Here is a 22,031-nt window from a genome sequence, read left to right on the forward strand (position 1 = left end):
TCATGGCTAAAACTGCACGTACGCAAAAAGTTTAAACCCGCTCAGTGATACAAAATTCAGTATATTAAAGTGGCTGGTTTCAGTTCTAATAAACTCTACTGGATTTGCATGTTAACGATCTCGCATACCACAACAATAATTAAATACCTTTGCATACAAAAAAAAAATTAAGCTGTATTTGTTTAAACTTAGCTTTCTGCTGTGATTTTTCCAAACTAAACCATGATGGTCACGCAAATAATTTTAAAAGAAAGTAACCTATGTCCATTTCTATGTTTTATAATGAAATCTGGAGAACGAGTTTGTCGTAAAGAAGTAACAAAAAAATTAGAATTAGAAAATTAGAGAGAAATCGTAAATTGTCGTGGTGGCGCTTCTTAGGCATGAGTTTCAGGGTCTAAAACCTACCAACGGCTAGTGACAATGTGACTTTTTCCGAGTTATATATTATGTACTTTCTAAGATTATTTAGACAACACTGATAAAAAGATGAAGGAAAACATCGTAAGGAAACCTGGGCTTATAATTTCTAATTATAAATTTGAAATTGCCAACCCGCACTGAGCAAGCGTGGTAATTAGTACTCAAACCTTCTTCGTGTGAGGCTGATGATGTGTTATGGTGATTAGAGAGAATTCAAGCGAATCAAAACGCTGAAGTTAGTGTTGACCACTGCGTCGCTCACTATCCTAGACCTCGCTCTTTTAGTTGTAATTTTGCCTTTGACCGAGCTAGTTATTTTTAATAACTTACCCTATTTACCTGGGAGGGTAGGCACGCTACTTACATTATTAGTACAGGAGCGAGCGTTAATTAAAATCTTCACCTTCATATTTCATTGAAGCGTAAAAGTTTATTCATAAATTAATTAACGGCCTTCCAACTTTTATAACGGCTGTTGTCGCTGTTCGCGATTACTAAATAATAAAAGGTGACTTTTAAACTAACTCGTAAACTGAAATTTATCGGCAATTAAATTTTAAACAGTTAACTTTTGAACGCTTTGTTAAAATCTTCAATAGAAAATGAAAGAGCTCTTACTTTAATGTTCACACGCAAATTAGTCGTTGTTTTAATGAAATGCCTTCTTACTTTTTTACTTTGTACTTAAGTTTAGTTAATTAAAATTAAACACTTCTTTTTTATTTAACGTTTATTTTACATTGAATGCTGTGGTGCGTTTACACAGTTCGTGAACTTAATGATTAAGTGACATTTAAAGTTAAATACAAACATATTTTCACAATTACAATTTACTTTCTCTGTTATAGAAAAGACTATAAATAAATCCGCAACTTTTTACGTATTGGTATAATAACATAATAGAATTCTTAAACCTAACCTACATAATGTTTTTACGTCTTATGCATTAACATCAATAATATAATCAAGTACACATAAGACAAGGAACTCAACTAGTTTCAATCTATGCTAGAAGCTAATATTCATTAGCAGCATTCCGCGACACAACGCGGCGATTCGACATTAGCAGCGCGTCAATCGCTTGAAACTAGTCGAGTTCCCCGTCAAACACTTACGTGAGTTAGCCTATAACATAATAATTAATTAAGTATGTCTCACGAAAGTTATAATAAAATTATTTACATAAGACATTTAAAATATTCAAAGTCAAACCCACGGGAATGTCTTCAGAATTTATTTAAGTGCAACCTACACTCGGCACTCGGAATACGTGAATCTTTGAAAATAGTTTAGCCACATATTAGAATTGCATCCTATATCCCAGGTGAGTTCCGTTCAAAGAGGAACCACGTAACCAACTTTACAACCAAATACATACCATTTCTATTTCTATTTGTAGGTCGGGCAAAGTATTATTACACTTTATTGATCCCAAAATTCTCAGTAACAACGCAAAATTTTGGGTCAATTAGTTCGCTCGATTTATATGGGACTTATACGAGAAATATGCCTTCCAAAAACTCTATGTTACCCACTTTAATACTCCTGCTTCTGATCTGAAAATGCTGGTGATAATCAGTGGTCTGTATCACCAGGTTCTCGTGACATATAATTTCATGTCATAAGCAACTTCTTATGGGTTAATGACTTTCTGGAATTGCAGCAAAATGATGAGATAAGTGACGAGAAGACCAACGAACTTGAACGGCAGTGATATGTCGATGTCCAGCATCCGAAGTAAGGAAAATGAGAGGTCCCGGGTCTCCGTCCACGCTAGTAGAGCTCGCGCCATACCTCGGCTCGACTTATCTGCGAAGATACCAAGCACGTTAGTTGATAGTGATGATGATATCAAGGTATTTCGTGTAGATTAATTTTGGCTGCTGAATATTAACAAATAACTAAATAAATTAGTAGATATTACAACTCGAAAACGGTCTGTACTAAAAGTCTGGAACGACTTGTATTTATTTTTACGTTGCCCCACTAGGATTCTCCTGTGTCGTAGATGCGTTTTCAAACATATGACACCCAGACCCAACACAACTATTTGTTGATCACACAATTGAACCCGCTACACGTTGCATGGCAGCCAGTTGCTGCACCAAACGTGAAGTCAATTTTTTTCTTAAATTTTACTAAGCTAGCAGGAGTGTACCTGATACTACTGAGTTCTTATAATGACTTAGAAAAAGTCTGTGATTACAAACTAGATTTCATATCGTCTCGCTCTCAAATAACTTTTTCAAAACGAATCCATTAAGCAATATTAAATGAAAACACCGATATTATGCTTTGATATAACGGACATGTTCTAAGAAGCAGTCAAAGGGATTGAACATAAACTAACTAAGTAATAACAAGTTTGAGTTCAGTTCGATTTATGTGGGGTCTGATGTGTAAGTAACTAATTGCATTGGGACTTCGCGGGTTATCAGGATGCAAAGGTTGATATGAACCCGGGAAACTTGATCTTGTTGTGCCCTTTTATAGTATTTGCATAGACATTATTCATATTATACTGATCGAAAAGGCTGTTCTTTCGAGTGATGAAAAGTGAAATTTAAAAATAGAGACGTAAGATTCCATCGACCTAACATACATTACTAATTTTACAACATGATTAATTTTAACTGACCGTTTCATGAAATGCGCACAATTTGTACACTCTCTTATTTTAAAAGTTAGAGAGGAGGGGACACTCATTTTTCCACTTTCGAAGCGTCTAAATTTCAAACAGTTGATTTTGACGGAAAATTGTTTAAGGAACCTTAATGTCTTTTTTAAAGACCTATCCATAGACACCCATCACGGTTAGGTTAGCAGAAAATATTTTTTTTTTAATTAGTTCCATGTATGGAGTGCATGTATGGAGTTTGATTTTTAAATTTATTAATTTTAATTCAAAATTCGAATAGCGGTTATCGAAATACATCAACCTACAAAGTTTCAACTATGTAGGCCCAATAGTTTCGGAAATAAATGGCTGTGACATACGGACGGACGAACGGACGGACGGACGGACGGACGGACAGACAGACAGACAGACAGACAGACAGACATGACGAATCTATAAGGGATCCGTTTTTTGCCATTTGGCTACGGAACCCTAAAAATGGAACACGCACGTCCTCCAGCGGAATTATCGCTCGACGGTGGTCCGGCCGCGCGGTCCGACGCGTGGCATAAATGGCGGAAACAGTTCGAGGTGTTTCTTAAGGCATCTGGAGTGAGCAAAGAGCCTAAAAAAGTTCAGGCTAGTTTGTTGGTTAACCTCATCGGATCAGCTGTTTATGAGGCTTTTACAACTTTTACGTTCGAAGGAGGTGAAAGTGAAGATGACATTCATTGCGTATTGAAGAAGTTTGATAAATATTTCGGCACGAAACCAAATATTACAGTGCGATGCGTGCGATCCGACCGATCCGTGCGATGCGTGCGATCCGACCGATCCATGCGATGCGTGCGATCCGACCGATCCGACCGATGCGTGCAATCCGACCGATCCGTCCGATGCGTGCGATCCGACCGATGCGTGCGATCCGTCCGATGCGTGCGATCCGACCGATCCGACCGATGCGTGCGATCCGACCGATCCGACCGATGCGTGCGATCCGACCGATGCGTGCGATCCGACCGATCCGACCGATGCGTGCGATCCGACCGATGCGTGCGATCCGACCGATCCGACCGATGCGTGCGATCCGACCGATCCGTGCGATGCGTGCGATCCGACCGATCCGTCCGATGCGTGCGATCCGACCGATCCGACCGATGCGTGCGATCCGTCCGATCTGTCCGATGCATGCGATCCGACCCATTCGTCCGATGCATGCGATCCAACCGATCAGTGCGATCCGACCGATGCGTGCGATCTGTCGGATGCGTGATATCCGTCCGATGCGGGCCTGTGGACGCTTACCTTTAATAAGATTTTGTATTGAGATAGATGAGAGTTAGATGAAGATGATACCACAGGCTACTTTAATGTGCTGTCGACCGACCAATCAATTTTATAAACCGATTTAATTCGGATTTTCAACTGATTCGACTGAGATGTACCGGGAAGCAGTGGCTGGAAATTGATTAATTCGACAAATATACATCCAACACTCTACATGTGTATAGGAGTGCCGCATGTGTTGCTAAGTAGCAGTAGTTCAGGCGGACGGTACCAGCATATTCTTGGGCCATTCTAAAATCTGCCACCATGTAATGAAACGTACGCAAGTTGGTTAAACACTGACTTTTATTGAAACACCCTCACATACAATTATCACGGATAATTAACATACCATCTAATATACTACAGCCAGCATCATCATCATCGTGAAATGATCAGGGGCCTTAGTCTGCTATTACAATTGTGTCAGAATGGTCGATCACTGAGCAGTGCAAGAGGGGTGGAGCTATACAACCTACATAGCTCCGTCCCTCTTGCACTGCACAGTGATCAACCATTCTGACTACTGAACAACAATTGTAATAGCAGACTAAGGCCCCAGTTCTACGGTCTGGCTACGAGATATAGGTACATTTTCGTATGTGCAAATACTAACAGACCAGCATACGTTACAACCCGCATGAAGTTCCAAAAAAATACTTGTCAGTAAATAAACGTTACAAATGTAGCGTATTTTTATAACCGTTTCGAGAACTAATTCAAACAACCTTTACATTACGTAATAACAGATAACTCACATGCGATCGATTTTTAACATGTAGTAGTTAAGTTATTATTCTAGGGATTTTATTAACCACATTTCTCGAATGCCAAATTTCAAAATTTTATGTTTTACCGAAGGCCCTTTTTCCCAATCTTCGATTCCTCAACAACCGTTAAATTTCTAACCCCCAAAAGGCACACTTGTAACGCCACTGGCGTTTCGGGTGTCCATGGGCAGCGACGATTGCTTACCGTCAGGTGATCCGTATGCTTGTTTACCGCCTATTGTATATGTATTAAGACTATACATACCCAAGTACATACGCAAGTTATACAATGTGATAGGCGTGGGACTTCTAACCCGTTAAGGCTGAGTACTACATCTAATTTTATCGACAAAAAAAATAATATGGGGGTTGAACCCATAATTGAAAATATCGGAAAATTGAGATTTTTTCGGTAAAAATAATTCACAAATGATTTTTTTTCTCACCAAAACATTATCAAACATATGAAAAAAGTAATGAATTAGTTAGCCAAGGTTATTAGCTACCGTTTGTCGTTTTTTTTTGTTTCTACGACGCATACAACCTTTGATATCAAAAAAAGTAAAAAAAATATTAAAATAGCCATAACTTTTAGGGGGAGGGGATTCGACCCCTTCGACCCCCGACTTTTGTCGATAAAATTAGATGTAGTACTCAGCCTTAACGGGTTAGAAGTCTCACCCCTATCACATTGTATAGTTCTAATTTGTAAACATACATTGATAAGAATAATAAATTAATGCGTAACACACTTTCGGTATAATTTATTAACGTCAAACTAGATACTAAGTTGACTGAAGACACAAATATCAAATGACATCAATAAACAAATTATGTATAACACAAACCTACCTTGAAATTCTTTCTAATCGAAAAGAATTGGATGAACTTTTTTTAAGGGGGAAAATCTTCCAATGACTTCTCAACTTAGTCGTAATTGACAAATAGGTATTGTTTGTGATTAATAATAGTTTTTTAAGCGGGGAAAATCATCAATGTCTTCTCCCGCCTTGGTTGAGGCGAGAGGGAGTGTCAGATTCTTACAGACTAAAAACCACCCCGTTCCTACTCCTGTTTTTCGAGCCGGAGCCCCGGGAATTGGATGAACTTACCAAGTTGATTCTCATAGAGCCTCGAAGCCAATAACTCCCTTAGTCTTCGTACTTCATCATGAACCTGGTCTCCGAGCATGCATGGTGAGAACAAAGGTAACATGATGCCTGCTAGCAGACCCACGTACGTGATCATGAACGACAAAGGCATCTGTAAGAAGAAAATGTATTAGGATATTGAAGCAATAGGTATATTCATTTATTGGCATATTGAAATATAACCAACATTCACCGAACGTTACATTCAATTCTCTCGATAGTTGTTATAGCTCATAATGATGAGTCCTGGGGCCGTATTATGAACTTTTAAACATCCATGCAAGTTCCAGGCAATTCACTTCACGCCCGTAAACTGTCTGGCTAAATTTCGTATTATGGCATACATTTATTAGGCCGCCTTCTGAATTGTTCACTTGGTCTATGGCTGGTTTGTAATGTTTGCCGGCGACGTTCGGAAGTATACATTTTTTATTTTCGGTAAGTTACGGTTTTCTTTTAGTATTGAAACATAAGATAATATATTTCCAAAACAGAATATATCATAAAACAATACGTACAAAACATAGTGAAATATAATTCAAATAATATTGAGCTTGGATAACAATTTAAATTGGACTTGTACGTTATGTGATATAGATATAGTTTTCGAACGCAGCTTAAGCTTATTTTCGATACAAATGCGCGGCACCGGCGCGTGTAAAAAACGTGCTGTGCATAGGCCATTAGAAGCAGTAGGCACTAACCTTTTAAAAACTAAAAAAGGGACAGGAGGATATATAAATAAAACACCAATATTAGTATAAAATATGTATTATTCATCTTCAATAATTAGGAGAATGTCATCTTAGAATTGTGTAGGGGGTCGGGTTACGTATATTTTTTTAGTATCTTTCCCAACTGAGATACCATATTATACAGGCTGAGATGCACGCCACTGTCGAATAACTGATAAAATCGCCTCATCTTCCAAGACTCTTCTGCCAATAGAGTTACTGCGACCAGTCGCAATCGTACAATTTACACAGCGATCCATGTCGTCAATATCCGATTGATAGGCTTAAACAGTTGTCGAAAATAGAGAGTCAGGTAATTTAGAGATGCAAGGTCCGTCAAAAGTCCTTTATAAAGCCTAGGTCGTGGGGTTAAACAATAAAACATGGAAAATACGTGCGCACTCAGAACGAAACACAATGAACGAGTGTCATCTGTCAATCGGTGACTGACTGATGTCAGACAGAAATGTTGTAAGAAGTTTAAATCACAGAGTACGTTATACATAAATGATTATTTAGTTTTATATTATAACTTAAGTTTTCTCGCTTCCTAGATAGAAACAAGGTACCATATTTTGTGATTTCCCTTAGAAAAATATGACGGTTTTTTTAATATACATTTCAACTAGTTAACTGCTGGGCCCAAAAGTCCCCTTCTCCTTTATTTGCAATTTTATTCGGTTGCAACAAGTACTTGTTGAATTTTTATTTTCGATTTTCAATTTTTGTTTTCTTATTTCTATGAGTAGCCGGTGCACCTCTTCCTTGGTAATGCCACGTCACCCACGTGAACATTCATGCCTGAGGTGGTATATTCTCCATTGTAGATTCAGATTTCGTCAGACAATAAAAGCCTCTTCTGTTGATGTCGATGGGAAGTTTTGGCTGACATCTTCTGGATGTTTTTGCACAGACATGAGGCTTAAGAACATCGCAAAGATTCGCACTAAATCCTCGGTAAGCCTATACCTTTTAACCAATTCACGGTCATCGATCGAGAATGGGTCACATTGTTAGCGTATTTTACGCTGTATGGTCATTTAGCGCCTCGGCTCCTCGTCACTACTTGCCAAAAAATCAAATATTACCAATTCCTCACACATTATGATAAAAACACTAAATAAAAACCCTAAAACAAACTTTTCAAGACTAAGCAATTCAGTTTAAGCTGCAAGTAAGACGCTTTTATTGAATTGTTTTGAAAGTCGTAATTTGACAACTAACATGAGAATTGAAACGTCAAAATAGCGTTCATAATACGCGTAACGCCAGCCAGCCAGCCAAAAGTCGTGCAGAAATCGGTTTGTATTGTCACGTGACCACTGACTGGCTGGCAGTAGTGTTCATAATACGAATTAGCCGGGCAATTCATTTCACGGCGTAAACTGACTGGAAATAAGAGTTCATAATACGGCCCCTGATGTAGCTTGAAACTAGACCCAAAAGGCCGACACCGCACTTGTAACGCCTCTGGTGTTTCGAGTGTGATTGCTTACCATCAAGTGATCCGTCTGCTCGTTTACCGGCTTATACCATAAAAAAAATATTTCAATAAATTCAGAAGAATTTGATCGTTAGTAGTATACTAATATAAAAACTTACATCTTCCTTGATAATAGTCAAAGATACTCTGTAGCAGCAGGACAGGATATTGAGGAACGCAGACACGATGGTGACCAGCAACTAGAAAAAAACCAATATACTATAGAACTAACACCAATCAGTACAAACTAAAGACGTGTCCACATCTCCAGGTCAAGATGTCGTCAAAGTGAAACGGTGCGGCAGCGTGGCTCGGTACGTTGACGTGACGTGCAAATTTACGTTAACGTAACGTAAAAATTAACGTCACGACGCAGAAACGTTACACGTCGCCGTGCCTTGTAAAATTCTGGTACATTCTTCACTAACATGCGTCAGTCTCGTTCGAGATATGGACCGCACATTGTTCACACAGTACAGTATTCTGCTTCTGCTTTTGTTAAAAAGACATTGAAGCATTAACTGAGCGAGCGCATCGAGCTACGTCAGCTTACGATGACGTGACCGGCGACGTTGCCGTACCGTGCACTGGAACGACGCGGCAACGTAACGTGGTACTTTACCGCACCGTTCCATGTTTACGGCGTCGTGACGTGAAGATGTGGACACGCCCTAACCAGTATCTTGTAATCCTTTACCTGCCACTTCACAGCCTCTATCAAATAGTTATAAGATTTTATCATATTGTGGTACAGGTTCATCACCTTTTCCATCTTACAAAGAGTCTTGTTGCTATCCGCTTTCGAATACCCAAACTTCTCAATATTCAACGTTTTCGATATCTTACTGTTTGACAGCGATAGCTCCATGTAGTAGTTTATCAGACGCAGCCGAGGAATCAGAAGACTCAGTAGGTGACCACAAAAATGGACTTCCAGAATATGGATTATTGGAAAAGGCAACATCCATAGTTCAAGGTTTTCCAAAGTAACAACCACATACGGCAATGCAAATAATATAACATTGTATAGTATCATTAGAACAGTTGCTATCAAATTCCTTATAGATCCTTTGCCAATCTTTGGTCTGCATCCAACTTCTTTATCGAACACGTTCAGCTCATTATAATAACGGTGCATTCTTTTGATGGACACAACATTGAAAAGCATGAAGAAGACGCACTGGAAATAAAATATGAAGATGACGAAGTTCAGGACGTATGCGCTTTTGAGCAGGTACACCACACCCACGTAGTAGCATGACGCTAGTAAAGAGTATGCGGCCGCCAGAACTATGAATCCTACATGTACATCGCCGATTAAAGGAAGTCTAATTATACCAAAAGCTAATTGACTTAAAATAAAGACTTTTGATATAGGATCGATGTAGGGCTTATCACTGGCACTAAAATAAGTGTTCACAAGAACTGAGGGAGGCGTCATGGCGATGAAAGTACGCAGACACAAATGAACTTTTAACACTTAACACGACAGCACTTCACAGCATAGCCTGACAGGTAATAATCTAATTCAAATGACAATATTATCTATAGTCCACATCGATCGGAATAATGCCATTAAATTAATTCGACGGTCCGTTGTTCCACACAACTTGACACACGGTGACGTGATAATAAATGAATAATGCATTAATAAATAATAGGAAAATATCACATTCTTCGTTTAGCATAAAGAACTACATTGTGAAGATTACAATATTCTTGTAATGTTTTCTTACTGATGTTACCTACAAGACATTAATCTTATTTGACCCAATAAAAAGATATCACTGTTCCATACCCATTGAAACTTTTTACCATAATGCCCGTCAGCTGCATTCCAAAAAGCCAAAAAATCTAAACAACAGCAATACCAAAATAGGAATTCCAACACGACCCACGAATGGAATCTATGACTATGCACATATAACCACTGACCAAAGGAAAAGCCACATTCCGTGTCGTATAAAATCAATTTATTTAGTCTTTGGAGTTTGGGGACATGATAAAGACGTTATAAATTTAGCAACCCTCGTAATACGGCACTCGTGAAGCAATCCCACAATTGAAATGACACCATTTTTCTCAGCTCTTGCTTTTACAGACTATGTACACACGTTTACACATCAAGTTATACAAAACTAATATAAATTGACTGTTGAATTTGCAGAAAGATCATGCAAAGCGAGGCCATGGTAAACTGGTTTTGGATAGCTTGGTATATAAGTGTGTACTAAAAAAGGTAGGAGTCTATCTAGCCGGACTTTTATGTCTAGACCTAAAGTTGGAATTGAAAACATTTTCTAGGTATCCAATTGAGATCGAACATTACTTAAAAGATAGTTCAGTCAGACTAGATTTTCCATCTTTCATTATAGAAAATTGTGATTCAATTTCAAGAACGTTTTAATTGGATTTGCTAAATGATAGAAAAGTGTTTTAAATCAAAAATGATAAGATTTTTATCACGCTTTCCATTTAAAAGCATTTTCCTTAAAATGTAACTTTAACAAATAGGATCTATTTTTCAGCTAGCAGAATTGTTTATTACTCTAATCCTTCTCTTCCTGTTTTGCTATTTATTTCTCCAGTCGTATTATTTGTCACAGTTGTATCTCATAAACTTCAGTAACAAATGTGATTATATTTCTGCTCTTATGACAGAAATTATGACGATGTATCCTCTGTCCTCTTTCATTATAATTAGGAGTAAAAGAGTGCTCTCTAGCTCTTTGTTCCCCACTTCAAATTAACTACAAAAATGTTATAAAAAGCCTTTGTTTGTCCATGGGGCGAGTCCGGCCGTTGTCACCGTAAACTTATTATGTCTCTTTCCCCAGTAATGGGAGGGCGAATTGTTATCAACTTGATATAAGTACCCTTCTGATTTAGTGACGAGATTAATGAAAATTCTTAGTACAAAAACAAGCTCGGCTCAGTTTTCTTTGACTCTTGTTAGGTCAGAAACTTCAAAATATCTTTTTAGACGAAAGGAAGCTTGAAAAATACTTTTGTCTATTAATGTTCCCTTCTAATCTTTTAACTTAAATGTTACAGCTTGTGGTTTTTACTGATAAGTAGACCTTGAGGCAAAGTTTCGTTAAACTGTGAAACAAATATCATATTTTTATTATCAGAAAGCATCTCTTTGGAACATAAAAACAACTTAGGCGAACGCTTTAGCAAAATCTTAACAAATAACACACATAACACACTTTATAGAAAGTGAAATTTTAGAGTCATAAGCAATTTAGTTGTTTTAAATTAGGTATGAGCGAGTCGGCCATCTTTACCCGAGTGCTCCAAGACTGAATACATACAGATGAACTCAATTTATAAGCTTTACATGCAAATGTAAAACTATGCGATTGAATATAGATCTCACGGTGAAAGGGGACGACGTACGGTGTTATTGTACACTCTGCAAGTTTCAGTGATCTAGTGGGGTTTTGTTATCATTACTTTTTTTTTTTGAGGGCGGAAAATCATCCAATGAATTCGCCTTGGGCGAGGCGAGATGTAGTGTCTCTTGCTGACTAAAAACCACCCCGTTCCTACTAGTCCGAGCGACCCTTGCTCGCTGTCACTGGCATTGTGGTATTTATGTTTTATTCTTTTACTTTTCTTTAGTATTAAGTAAGTTTAGCAATAATATTCGTTGTACCTTAATATCTTTTCTACTATGAATTAAACCAGGAATGACTAGGCAAAGTTACACTGTTAAAATTAACATACCTGCTAACTATCAGTTTCAATATTAACTAAAAATTACGAGTTACTCAAGTAAATTACTGGAGAAAAGCTCTACTAGTTTCGAGTCACAGAGTATGTCTCACGATAGTTATTATAAAAATACAGTTTCAATATTATAATGACAACACAACACTACTCCTACATCTCTATTTCACCCACCAACATACAACAACAACATTTCAAAAACAAAACAACAATCAAATCTCCATCTAAAACCGATTACGTGCAGCCAATCACTAGACAACAGATAACAGGACCCAGTAACAAAATGAAGCGAAATATAATGATTTACGATACCACTAAATGCGGTTACAAATACGCCTTTTCCTGTCCTCGAACCGACTAATACGTGAAACAAAGGTTCACCATCCCCAATCAATCATGTGACGTCACACTACACGATGGGTGAATCCCGGTCATTCTGTAGCTTGTTTAACACAGACTATTGACAATTATACTGATGTAGGGTTGCCTTTCTATCAAGTGGTAATTGCGGGTAATAAACGCGTGTTTATTTATTTGAAAACTTGTTTGATAAGGTTTTATAAAGGTAATCGCCCACAGGCCCGCATCGTACGCATCGCATGCATTACGCATGAGCTTCTATACAAGAGAAACTAAAATCCGTTGCGTGTGATCCGTACAATGCGGGCCTGTGGACGCGTCCCTTAATACCTATCGTGAGACATACTAAATAAATAAAACATACATAATAAACTCTAACCAATAAGCTGCGCGTGAGTAAACCGTGATTTTTACTTAATTTTGTTTGTTAAGTATTTAAAATCACTACACGAACTTTTAAACAATTATCTTATCTTCACGCCTTTTTATCCCTGAAGGGGTAGACAGAGGTACACATTATGGCACGTAATACCACTGTACAATGTACACCCACTGTTTAAACAATTACAACCACTAAATTCGTTTATATAACATAGATATGTATTATTTAATATACATAATGGATTGAATGCTCATTCCCGGAATTGATAGACACAAGTAATACAATACGCACACGGTATCTATTCCTTTCCAAAGCTAAATGAACACAATCCCTCTATTCACATAGATATAGTCTATATACTCCATGATTGATGCACATTTAGAACGGGTTCCCCACTTCCGACAGTTATCGGAAATATATAAAACATTTTGGCTTCGTTGAATTTAATTCGGAATCAGGAATCGAGCGAAGTAGATATGGATTTAATTACATTACCATTGTGATAAATGATATTCTACTTTAATGTGTTGGGGTTAAGTTTAAATTATTTTAAAGATAGGTTCTGACTAGTGTTATACTTTTTTCATGTTAGTTATTTTTTTAATTTGCCCTAAAATAGATATAATTAAGATTTAATTACATTACCATTGTGATAAATTATACTGTATTTTAATGTGTTGGGGTTAAGTTTAAATTATTTTAAAGATAGGTTCTGACTAGTGTTATACTTTTTTCATTTTGGTTATTTTTTTAATTTGCCCTAAAATAGATATGGATTTAATTACATTACCATTGTGACAAATGATACTGTACTTTATTGTGTTGTGGTTAAGTATAAATTACTTTAAAGATTCTAGCTAGGGTAACATTTTTCATTTTTGTTTTTTTTTTAATTCCCTATAAACTGAAAGAAATTCTGTATCATCCCTAAATGTGTGAGTCAAAGGCCATGAAAAAGGAAATAAACACTAAACAACCTTTTTTTCCCACATTTTTTTAATATTATGTTTTACATAAATAAAGTAGCTTAAGATAGTCCGTGGGGTTTATACTTTATACCCAAGTAAACCAAGACATAAAAACCCCGACCTACATAATGTATATGTACGTATGTAGGTATGTATATATGTACTCACATTCCGCTTTGAAACGTTTGCCGCAGTACAATACGCTGTTGACCTTTCCGTTGATTTTATGTTAAATGGACAGTGAAAATAACTCAAAATTATGTAGCATTACGTTTGTGAGGAACAAAGAAGATTTTGCTTTAAATTAACTTCGATTGGTATATTAGCAGAACAATTTAGTAAAAGAGTAGGACCAGTATTTTTAGAAAAAAAAAAATTTGTGACGGTAAGGTCATCCAATGACTTCTCCCGCCTTGGGCGAGGTGAGAGAAGTGTCACGCCCAAATACTCAAATACTACTCAATTTTAATTTGTACTTAAATATCGTGCTATCTCTGTCATTTTATAAAGAATTGATAGTGACAGAACTACATTTGAGAGCGTCTTTAAATTGAGTAACGTTTGAGTATTCGGGCATCAGACTCTTAGTGACTAAAAATGACCCCGTTCCTTCTCCTGCTTTTCGAGCCGGAGCCCCGGTAAACCGGCTAAGTAGTTCGCAGCTCCGGATCAGAAAAAATAACAGTTAGTAGTAGTATTTATTACACAACCCAAAAATTAAAGCTAGAATCGCAGTCATACTTACAAAAACGAAGAAATCTACATTTTATGAATTAATAAGCTATCCTAAACGGGTATTTTGATTAAAAACTCCATGAAGCGAACACAATCCGAGTAAACGCTTCCCTGACTTATAAACACTTGGAATCCAGGTGAATGGAGAGATTCGTTCGTAACGCAATAAAATTTATCTATAATAAAAATCGAAGTTCAATTATGTAGGTATTATAAAACCGTGTTCACTGATGGCGACCCAGCGCTGAGCCAAGGAAATTGGAACAGCAAATAAATATCGGCAAAAGTGTGGAAATTGGAAACCGTAACAATTTTTTTTATGTCGCCGTCCTTCGATGGCAAATATAAAATGGCGGTCGTATAAAATAAATATGTTCGGAGCAAACAGAGCGGCGACACGCGACACCATACGTCTTTCAATCAACAACACTTTTGACTTTCACTTATGGAAAGGAAAAGCGTCATCCATTATAAGGAAGTGCTCGGTCGAATAGCGACTGTTTCCCTCCTTCCGATTCTACCCGCTACAGTTTGTAGAGAAACAAAAGTTGTTTTCTCCCAACGGGGAAGTAAATATCAGTGTTATATTATTTTTAAGCTTGTCGGGATATCTATATATTAATACGTGATGCAAAAAATTTGGACCGCTTTTTACGAAAATTGCGCGGACGTTGGAGCATAAAATTTGGTACACTTATAGTTTATGTGTATGAGAATCGCGGAACGTTAATATTTTTCAAAAATAATGCTTATAAAGTACATTAAATCAATAAATAAAACATTACACACACATGCATAGTATCTGATCGTACTTGACAAAACGTCAAAATCGATAGACATTGCGATGATATTCTCACGTGTCATATGAATAGAGTTTAAATAAAAGAGTTTGTTTAAGTGGTATTGTAAATTAAATCGTATATGGTCGAATTTCGACCACTAGGCGACCACTAGTCTGATGAAATAGTCGTATATAGTAATGTATATGTAGTAGTAATGACTATGACTGCACGGTTGGTGTGGTGGCTGAGCAACTGGCTGCCATGCAATGTGTAGCAGGTTCGATTCCCGAACGGAGCAAACTTACTATGATTTTTTCTTTGTCTTTGTGATTCACAAATGTTTGTTTCAGGTCTGGGTGTCATATCTTTTTGAACTTGTATGTTTATAATCAAACCTACGATACAAGAGAAAATTTTAGAGCATGGCAATGTTTTTAAAAAAATAGAAATAAGTAAAGAAATGAAGCTTTAGATTAGTAGTTTTTAAACAACGTAAAATTGTATTAATTACCATTACCATGAATTGTAATACCCACTTCTTGGTATACGACAAATACAGAACGACTCATTATGATTAAAATTCTTACAAAAATAAAGCCAACGTTAATGAAAAACTTTGATAACTAAGTAAGTATAAGTTTTACCAAAATGTAAGATTATCCTGAACTTTGGTATCTCTCAGAAGACATGAATATTCAATCAAAGTAACATAAGGAGAAGTGAAAAAACGAAGTATTTCCCTAATGATATTCGTGTTGATAATAAACTTTTATATGAAAGAAATTTTCCTCTAGCCTACCTACCTACCTACTTATTATAATAATTTTCCTTAACGAAGTTTTCTACTATCGCAATATACTTTAAAAAGTCATAGCTGCTATCTTATTTATTCATTTTATCTTATTTAGTTTTGTTTCAGAGCTATGATTTTGCTATTTCCCAAGAGACTTGAAATTTTGACTGAAAGATTCTTGATCTTATTTATTTAGTTTAACTAATTAAGTTACAAAAAATAAAATATTAACTTTAAGATTGAAATGAAAAACAAATGTAAAACTGAACTTATATAAACGCAAACCATTAAAATCACACAACGTCACGCCTTTCTATCCCCTGTGATCATAACGACACGTAATGCCGCTATACAATGTTCAACTTTTTAATTTGTGTTAAAAACAAATATAGCGTATATATAAAATCGAAACGAGATAGTCAACTACAAATAATTAAAATCAACCGAACAAATAATAATTCTAATTCAACATATCCCATCCTAACACAGTGTGTATAAACATATTGTATACAAACACACCTACAAACTACATACAAATATGTATGTATATACTTTCTTAATCCATTACACTTACTTTTGTTTTGTGATTGATACTTATGTATGCGTAAACTTCCTGAAAATTCGAAAACTTTACACAGAGAGAGAGAGAGTCGAGTTTTACACGAGTTTCATATATTATGCATACCATATGCACGAGGAGAACATAAGTAAGCATTTCTTGCGAGCTATGTTGCCCCAGAAACGGGATCTGTTTGCTAAAAACGTGACAGAAGCTGTGGCGAGATGAACGAATGCCCCCGGCTAAAATCTCAAGAAAGGATTTTTGTTAAACTTTGTACTCTTGTACATTTGTAAAAATAATGGTAGCAATTGGCCGAAGTGATTTAATAAATGGATGTACCACTTAAAATTATAAAACGAAGTAAAAAAATATATCAGGATAATGTTTTTTTTTTCGTAGATACTCCTCTTATTTACGACTTTCAATATAAACATAATAAACATTTTAGAATGAATTTTTGGATGGCAAATGAAATTACATAATTAATTAGAATAATAAATAGGTACTCGACAGTAGACAATGTGATGTAAGAAACTTATACGTACTACGCCGCCGTAGTAAATACTACGGTGCGGTGCTACACACTCGTAGCACATAACATTTTTAGTGCTAACCAAAGTAAGCTTTGACTTCAGCAATAAAGTAAGATAGAAATAAATTCCACTGAAATATCAAAATGTTTCTTGCAGTTTTCCAACAATTTCATATCTGTGAACAATTTTACGCAACACCAACAATAAATGGAAGAGAATAGAAAGCAGCTGAAAATGAAAAGTTAACTCGGATGCAAAGATAAGAATCTTCTATCTTTTTCCCGTTTAAGTGCTTTCGATGGAACATTAATCTTCTAAGGCTTGTTATACACGAGCCGTAAATATTAATATAGCGTCCCGAATTCACGGCGGACAATACCTAAGTGTCGTTGCTCAAGTTTGATTAATGAACACTCAATAACCCACACAAAGCCTCCGCCCAGAATAATATACACAAGACCCAATATCATCGGGGAACTTTTTGAAAATATTTTTAATGGCAATGACGAAGGAAAGGGCTGTCGTGGGTCTTTTACGATAATCGTTAAACCTTTTTTATGAGAAAACGACGAGTAACTATTAAATTTTGCAAGGTCAGAAACAATGAGGATTTTCTAGGGATTGATTAGGTACAATAGGGCCAACTGTTATGCCCTGAGAGCGGTGAAGTCAAGTGGCTTATTTTCACGAACCGCCGAACAAAATGGATTCCTATTTATTTTATCACAAAACATTTTTCATATCCGATACTGAATAGTCTACACCGTGGCGATTATCGCCTAACATATAGGAGGGAATATACAAATATTTACAAAGGTTATTTTGCGTAACATTATCCTAACAATACAGTAGGGCTAAGCTTTAAAAAGGTGAGTAGTTTATTTTTGTTTTTCAAGTTATTTGATTCTCCGGAGATGCGGACTGTCTAGCGGGTTACTGGGGCTCTGGGCCGAAAAGCAGGAGTAGGAACGGGGTGGTTTTTATAAAAGCAGTAAGAGTCTGACACTCCCTCTCGCCTCGCCCAAGGCGGGAGAATTCTTTAGATAATTTTCCCCCATTAAAAAAGAGTCTTTGATTCTACAAGGAAAAAACTGCAACTAAAGTATTTATAGTAACTTCTAGACTGTAGGTAGATATTATTATAACGCTTTCTCTAGACTCTAGAAAAAATAATATTGTAAGAATTCCTTTCCAATTCCTTTCAAGTAACATTTATAATCAACATAAAAAAAAACATATAAAAGTATTTCTTAAAATGGTATATGTATGTATGTTGACATACTTACGTTATTGAGATCGACCTTGACATTTCCATCACCATGGCAGTATATCATAATCCTATTATATTAGGTTATTTATGTTACAAGCTTATAAAAATATTTTATTATCGTGACCGTTATTATATGTTGTCTTTTTTGGGTAAATGACAACATAATATAATGTTAGTGCATAATTATTTACAAAGTAAAGCTTTCACCATATCGCCTATTCTCCTAGACTGAGTACAATTCTAGAATCTAACAAAAACTAGTAAGTAATTTCCAATAAACTCGATCCATATCCCCAAATGTAATTAAATCAAACTGTATCTAGAAATCGTTCTTAGTGAAATTCATGAAACTAAGCTCTGGCTAACCCGAACCTAAGTCAATATACAAAGCAAACACTTGTACATACATATATAAATATAGTAGGTATGTACGTTGGCACATGTATACTTAATGGTCCCAACAATTCGGTCAGGTACGTTAGGCTCGCCATCACGGGCAGGAAGCGACGACTTGAAACGGTAAAACGGCACACCCTTTCGCCAATTCCAAGATTTAACTGCAGACCTTTCCTAATTAAGTGACCTTTTAATGTGTGTGGGCAAATTGAGGGTTTAAATCCTCTTGGAAATTCCAAACTTAACCTTTACAAGTATCCAGATATGAAGGAAAAATCTGGGTCAATCTTACCTTGGTCCTACTCGTACCCAAGGGAACGCCAGTAATAAGTTCTGCTAGTGTTACAAATCGACTTCTAGTTGCCTCCTACAGAATAAATATGTACGAAGACGATAGAAATTGTAATTTCATTAGTGAGTCCTCTCTTGTAAACTTAATTGAAAGGTTCGTCTGATGCTTTAATTAAAAACAAAACTTTGTCAGTAGTAAAACAACGGGATGTTACGTAATTTCCATTTTAACGGCACCGCTATAAAATGAAGAATGCTAATTTATTTGAGTGTACCCGACTGCAGTTAGCGCAGCTCAAAAAATTACTTTAATTCTATACTTAGCTTATCACTTTGTACCGACAAAGAATGTTAGTTTCTACTTTCATTGTAACGCCTGCACACATAATGCCTATACTTTTATAATTTGTAATTAAACTTGTACTATTAAAATTAACTGCCGCACTCAGAAACATTTATGATTAAGTAACCATTAAACGACTCTGAGTACGGCAGTAAATGTCATATTTTACGAAAGATTAATTTTCAAATGCAACACAAAGACGGTAACGTACCACAAAACAATATTACTTTATATTAAAATAAGTAAGTAGGTGCGACCTACTCGTTGCAAATTGAAAATTTCCCCGCGACTCATCGCGATCACACCTCGCTGTGTGGGGGGGGAGGAGGTGGAAGCCGACCGCCGCAGTAACGCGACACTTTTCTTTTCCATTCTCATCACAAACGAGGGCCGTCCGCAAGACACTCCTTCATACTTCCAAACCCCAGCAGATAACTTTGAATTATGACACTTTGTTGTTGTTTGACAACCCTACATAAATATAAGCGAAAACTTGAATGCTAAAACTCAATTCAATTGTCCCTTCCTGCTGTTGCTTCACAAAATGTAAGTAATTCACACTCCTCGCCTCCCATTTCGTTCCGGCTAACTTAATTAGCAAAACTTTTAAGTGATATCACCAAATACAATGTTTTTGGCTGATATTGGATGCGATATTTCAGATTTGTTAAGAAAATGCTCTCCCTCTCTATACAATCTAAAGTTCGAATAGGTAAATTAAGTTTAGTTAAGTTAGAAGTGAGCGAGTTGATCGTTAAAGTACAGATCAAATAAGAGAGTTGTTCCAAGTTGTGCTCGCAGTCGCTCCCGAGACAAATCCCCAAAGCCTCGGATCGAATGTTACAACTTGCTTCGAGAAACTTCGATTGACGCTGCACCTGCATCTTGAGATTAGTTGTACATTTATTTTCTACAGGCACTTGGGAATTTAAATCAAAACAGTTTATATTGGAAATACTTTACAACACATAAGATATGCTACATAAAGTTATTTAGGATATTTTCTAGAATATTCTACGACCTTATTTCAACTTGTTTCGTTCCATGTTGAAATATATTTGATAATTGCGTAAAATAAATATAAGACAATGATATTATCGCTTACCATCAAGGTTACTCGTCGGCTCGTTTACCACCTATTCCATAAAAACAAAAAAAAAATATTTTCTGTGCTTTGACCCATTTCTTGTGTCCCATTACCAAGCCAAACAATCAGTAACTAATCAAATGAGTAGGAAAACCTTTATCGACATCACAAAGACCAAAAATATAAATAACGCGACCAAAAAGCGAAGAACGATGATCTGATAAGGTAGTGATATGACCTCAGACTAATGTTGTTGTTAGGAAAAAAGCGGTGGGGTAACAGTTTTAGACAATCATAGTAAGTTTTGTCTCGATTTTTAGTAAGAATTAGGAGACACTTTCTTATTCTATGAAACATTTTAAGTTGATTCAGCTTGTGAATACATAGAAGCCAAAAATTTATGCATAGTTACAACACATACAATGTCACGCCTTTTTATCCGAAGATCCGAAAGACCGAAAAAAGCCCAGTAATACTTTGGCCGATCCGGGAATCGAACCCGAGACCCCTTGTCCGGCAGTCGCACTTGCGACCACTTGACCAACAAGGCAGTCATAGTATCTTTACCTTTACATAAATACATCCACGCTTTTAGACCACCAAAGAAATGAATCTGCATCTCCGAAAACAATCACAAGCTAGACTATTTAAAAGGAAAATGCAACATGGAAATCAACGAGCACTTTTTGTGCTGTCAAAGGAGATTGCAAAACAAAAGCTGGTAGTTCGTTATCTCGCTTCTTTAGCAGACCACCGCAGTACTTGTGTTGTGAACCTATGCACAGGCTGTACCTACCAACCAAGCGCTCATTTTAAGACGACTCAGGATACCAAAATGTACCCTTGAAATGATATTTTATATTCAAAAGGGACGTACATGATTTTGTACTTATTATTATTGAAAGTGAATGAATAGATCGAAATTCAAAAAGTCTGTATAGAACAAGTTTTAGTAAAACTGTTATACGTATTGGATTTATAAACCAATCTATACAAGAATGATGGATTGGTATTGATAGAACGATTTAGTATAGTGTCGTTTACAGGTTATGTAAATTTTCTCGCAACTAACAATATCCGTAGCTGCACAGCGCGCCGAGAGATTGTAAACGCTTCGGTATAAAAATGAATTTTATGAAAATCAAATTTCATTGGCGAGAAAGCATCGCGAACTTAACGTTATTTAGGGGCCCGGTATAACCGGGAGGTGTGAACGACGACGTGAAAAAAAAGTTTGAAGCTAATCAACACTGAGATCCAAACCAAGTAAATCTGGCCTAAAAGCCTTAC

The 22,031-nt window shown here is 36.4% G+C and overlaps 1 protein-coding gene across 1 annotated transcript; it reads right to left on the bottom strand.

Annotated features, from left to right (window-relative positions):
* Positions 1-1,570: 1,570 nt before the first annotated feature.
* LOC118272263 (uncharacterized) lies at positions 1,571-8,745 on the bottom strand. Its single transcript, XM_035588655.2, has 3 exons — positions 8,624-8,745; positions 6,249-6,399; positions 1,571-2,232 (listed from the first exon to the last, which is right to left on the bottom strand). Exons 2-3 carry the CDS (start codon positions 6,397-6,399, stop codon positions 2,057-2,059), a joined length of 327 nt encoding a protein of 108 aa, XP_035444548.2. The 5' UTR covers positions 8,624-8,745; the 3' UTR covers positions 1,571-2,056.
* Positions 8,746-22,031: the final 13,286 nt, after the last annotated feature.

Source organism: Spodoptera frugiperda, chromosome 5 (assembly GCF_023101765.2).
Source record: "Spodoptera frugiperda isolate SF20-4 chromosome 5, AGI-APGP_CSIRO_Sfru_2.0, whole genome shotgun sequence".
Taxonomy (NCBI): domain Eukaryota; kingdom Metazoa; phylum Arthropoda; class Insecta; order Lepidoptera; family Noctuidae; genus Spodoptera; species Spodoptera frugiperda.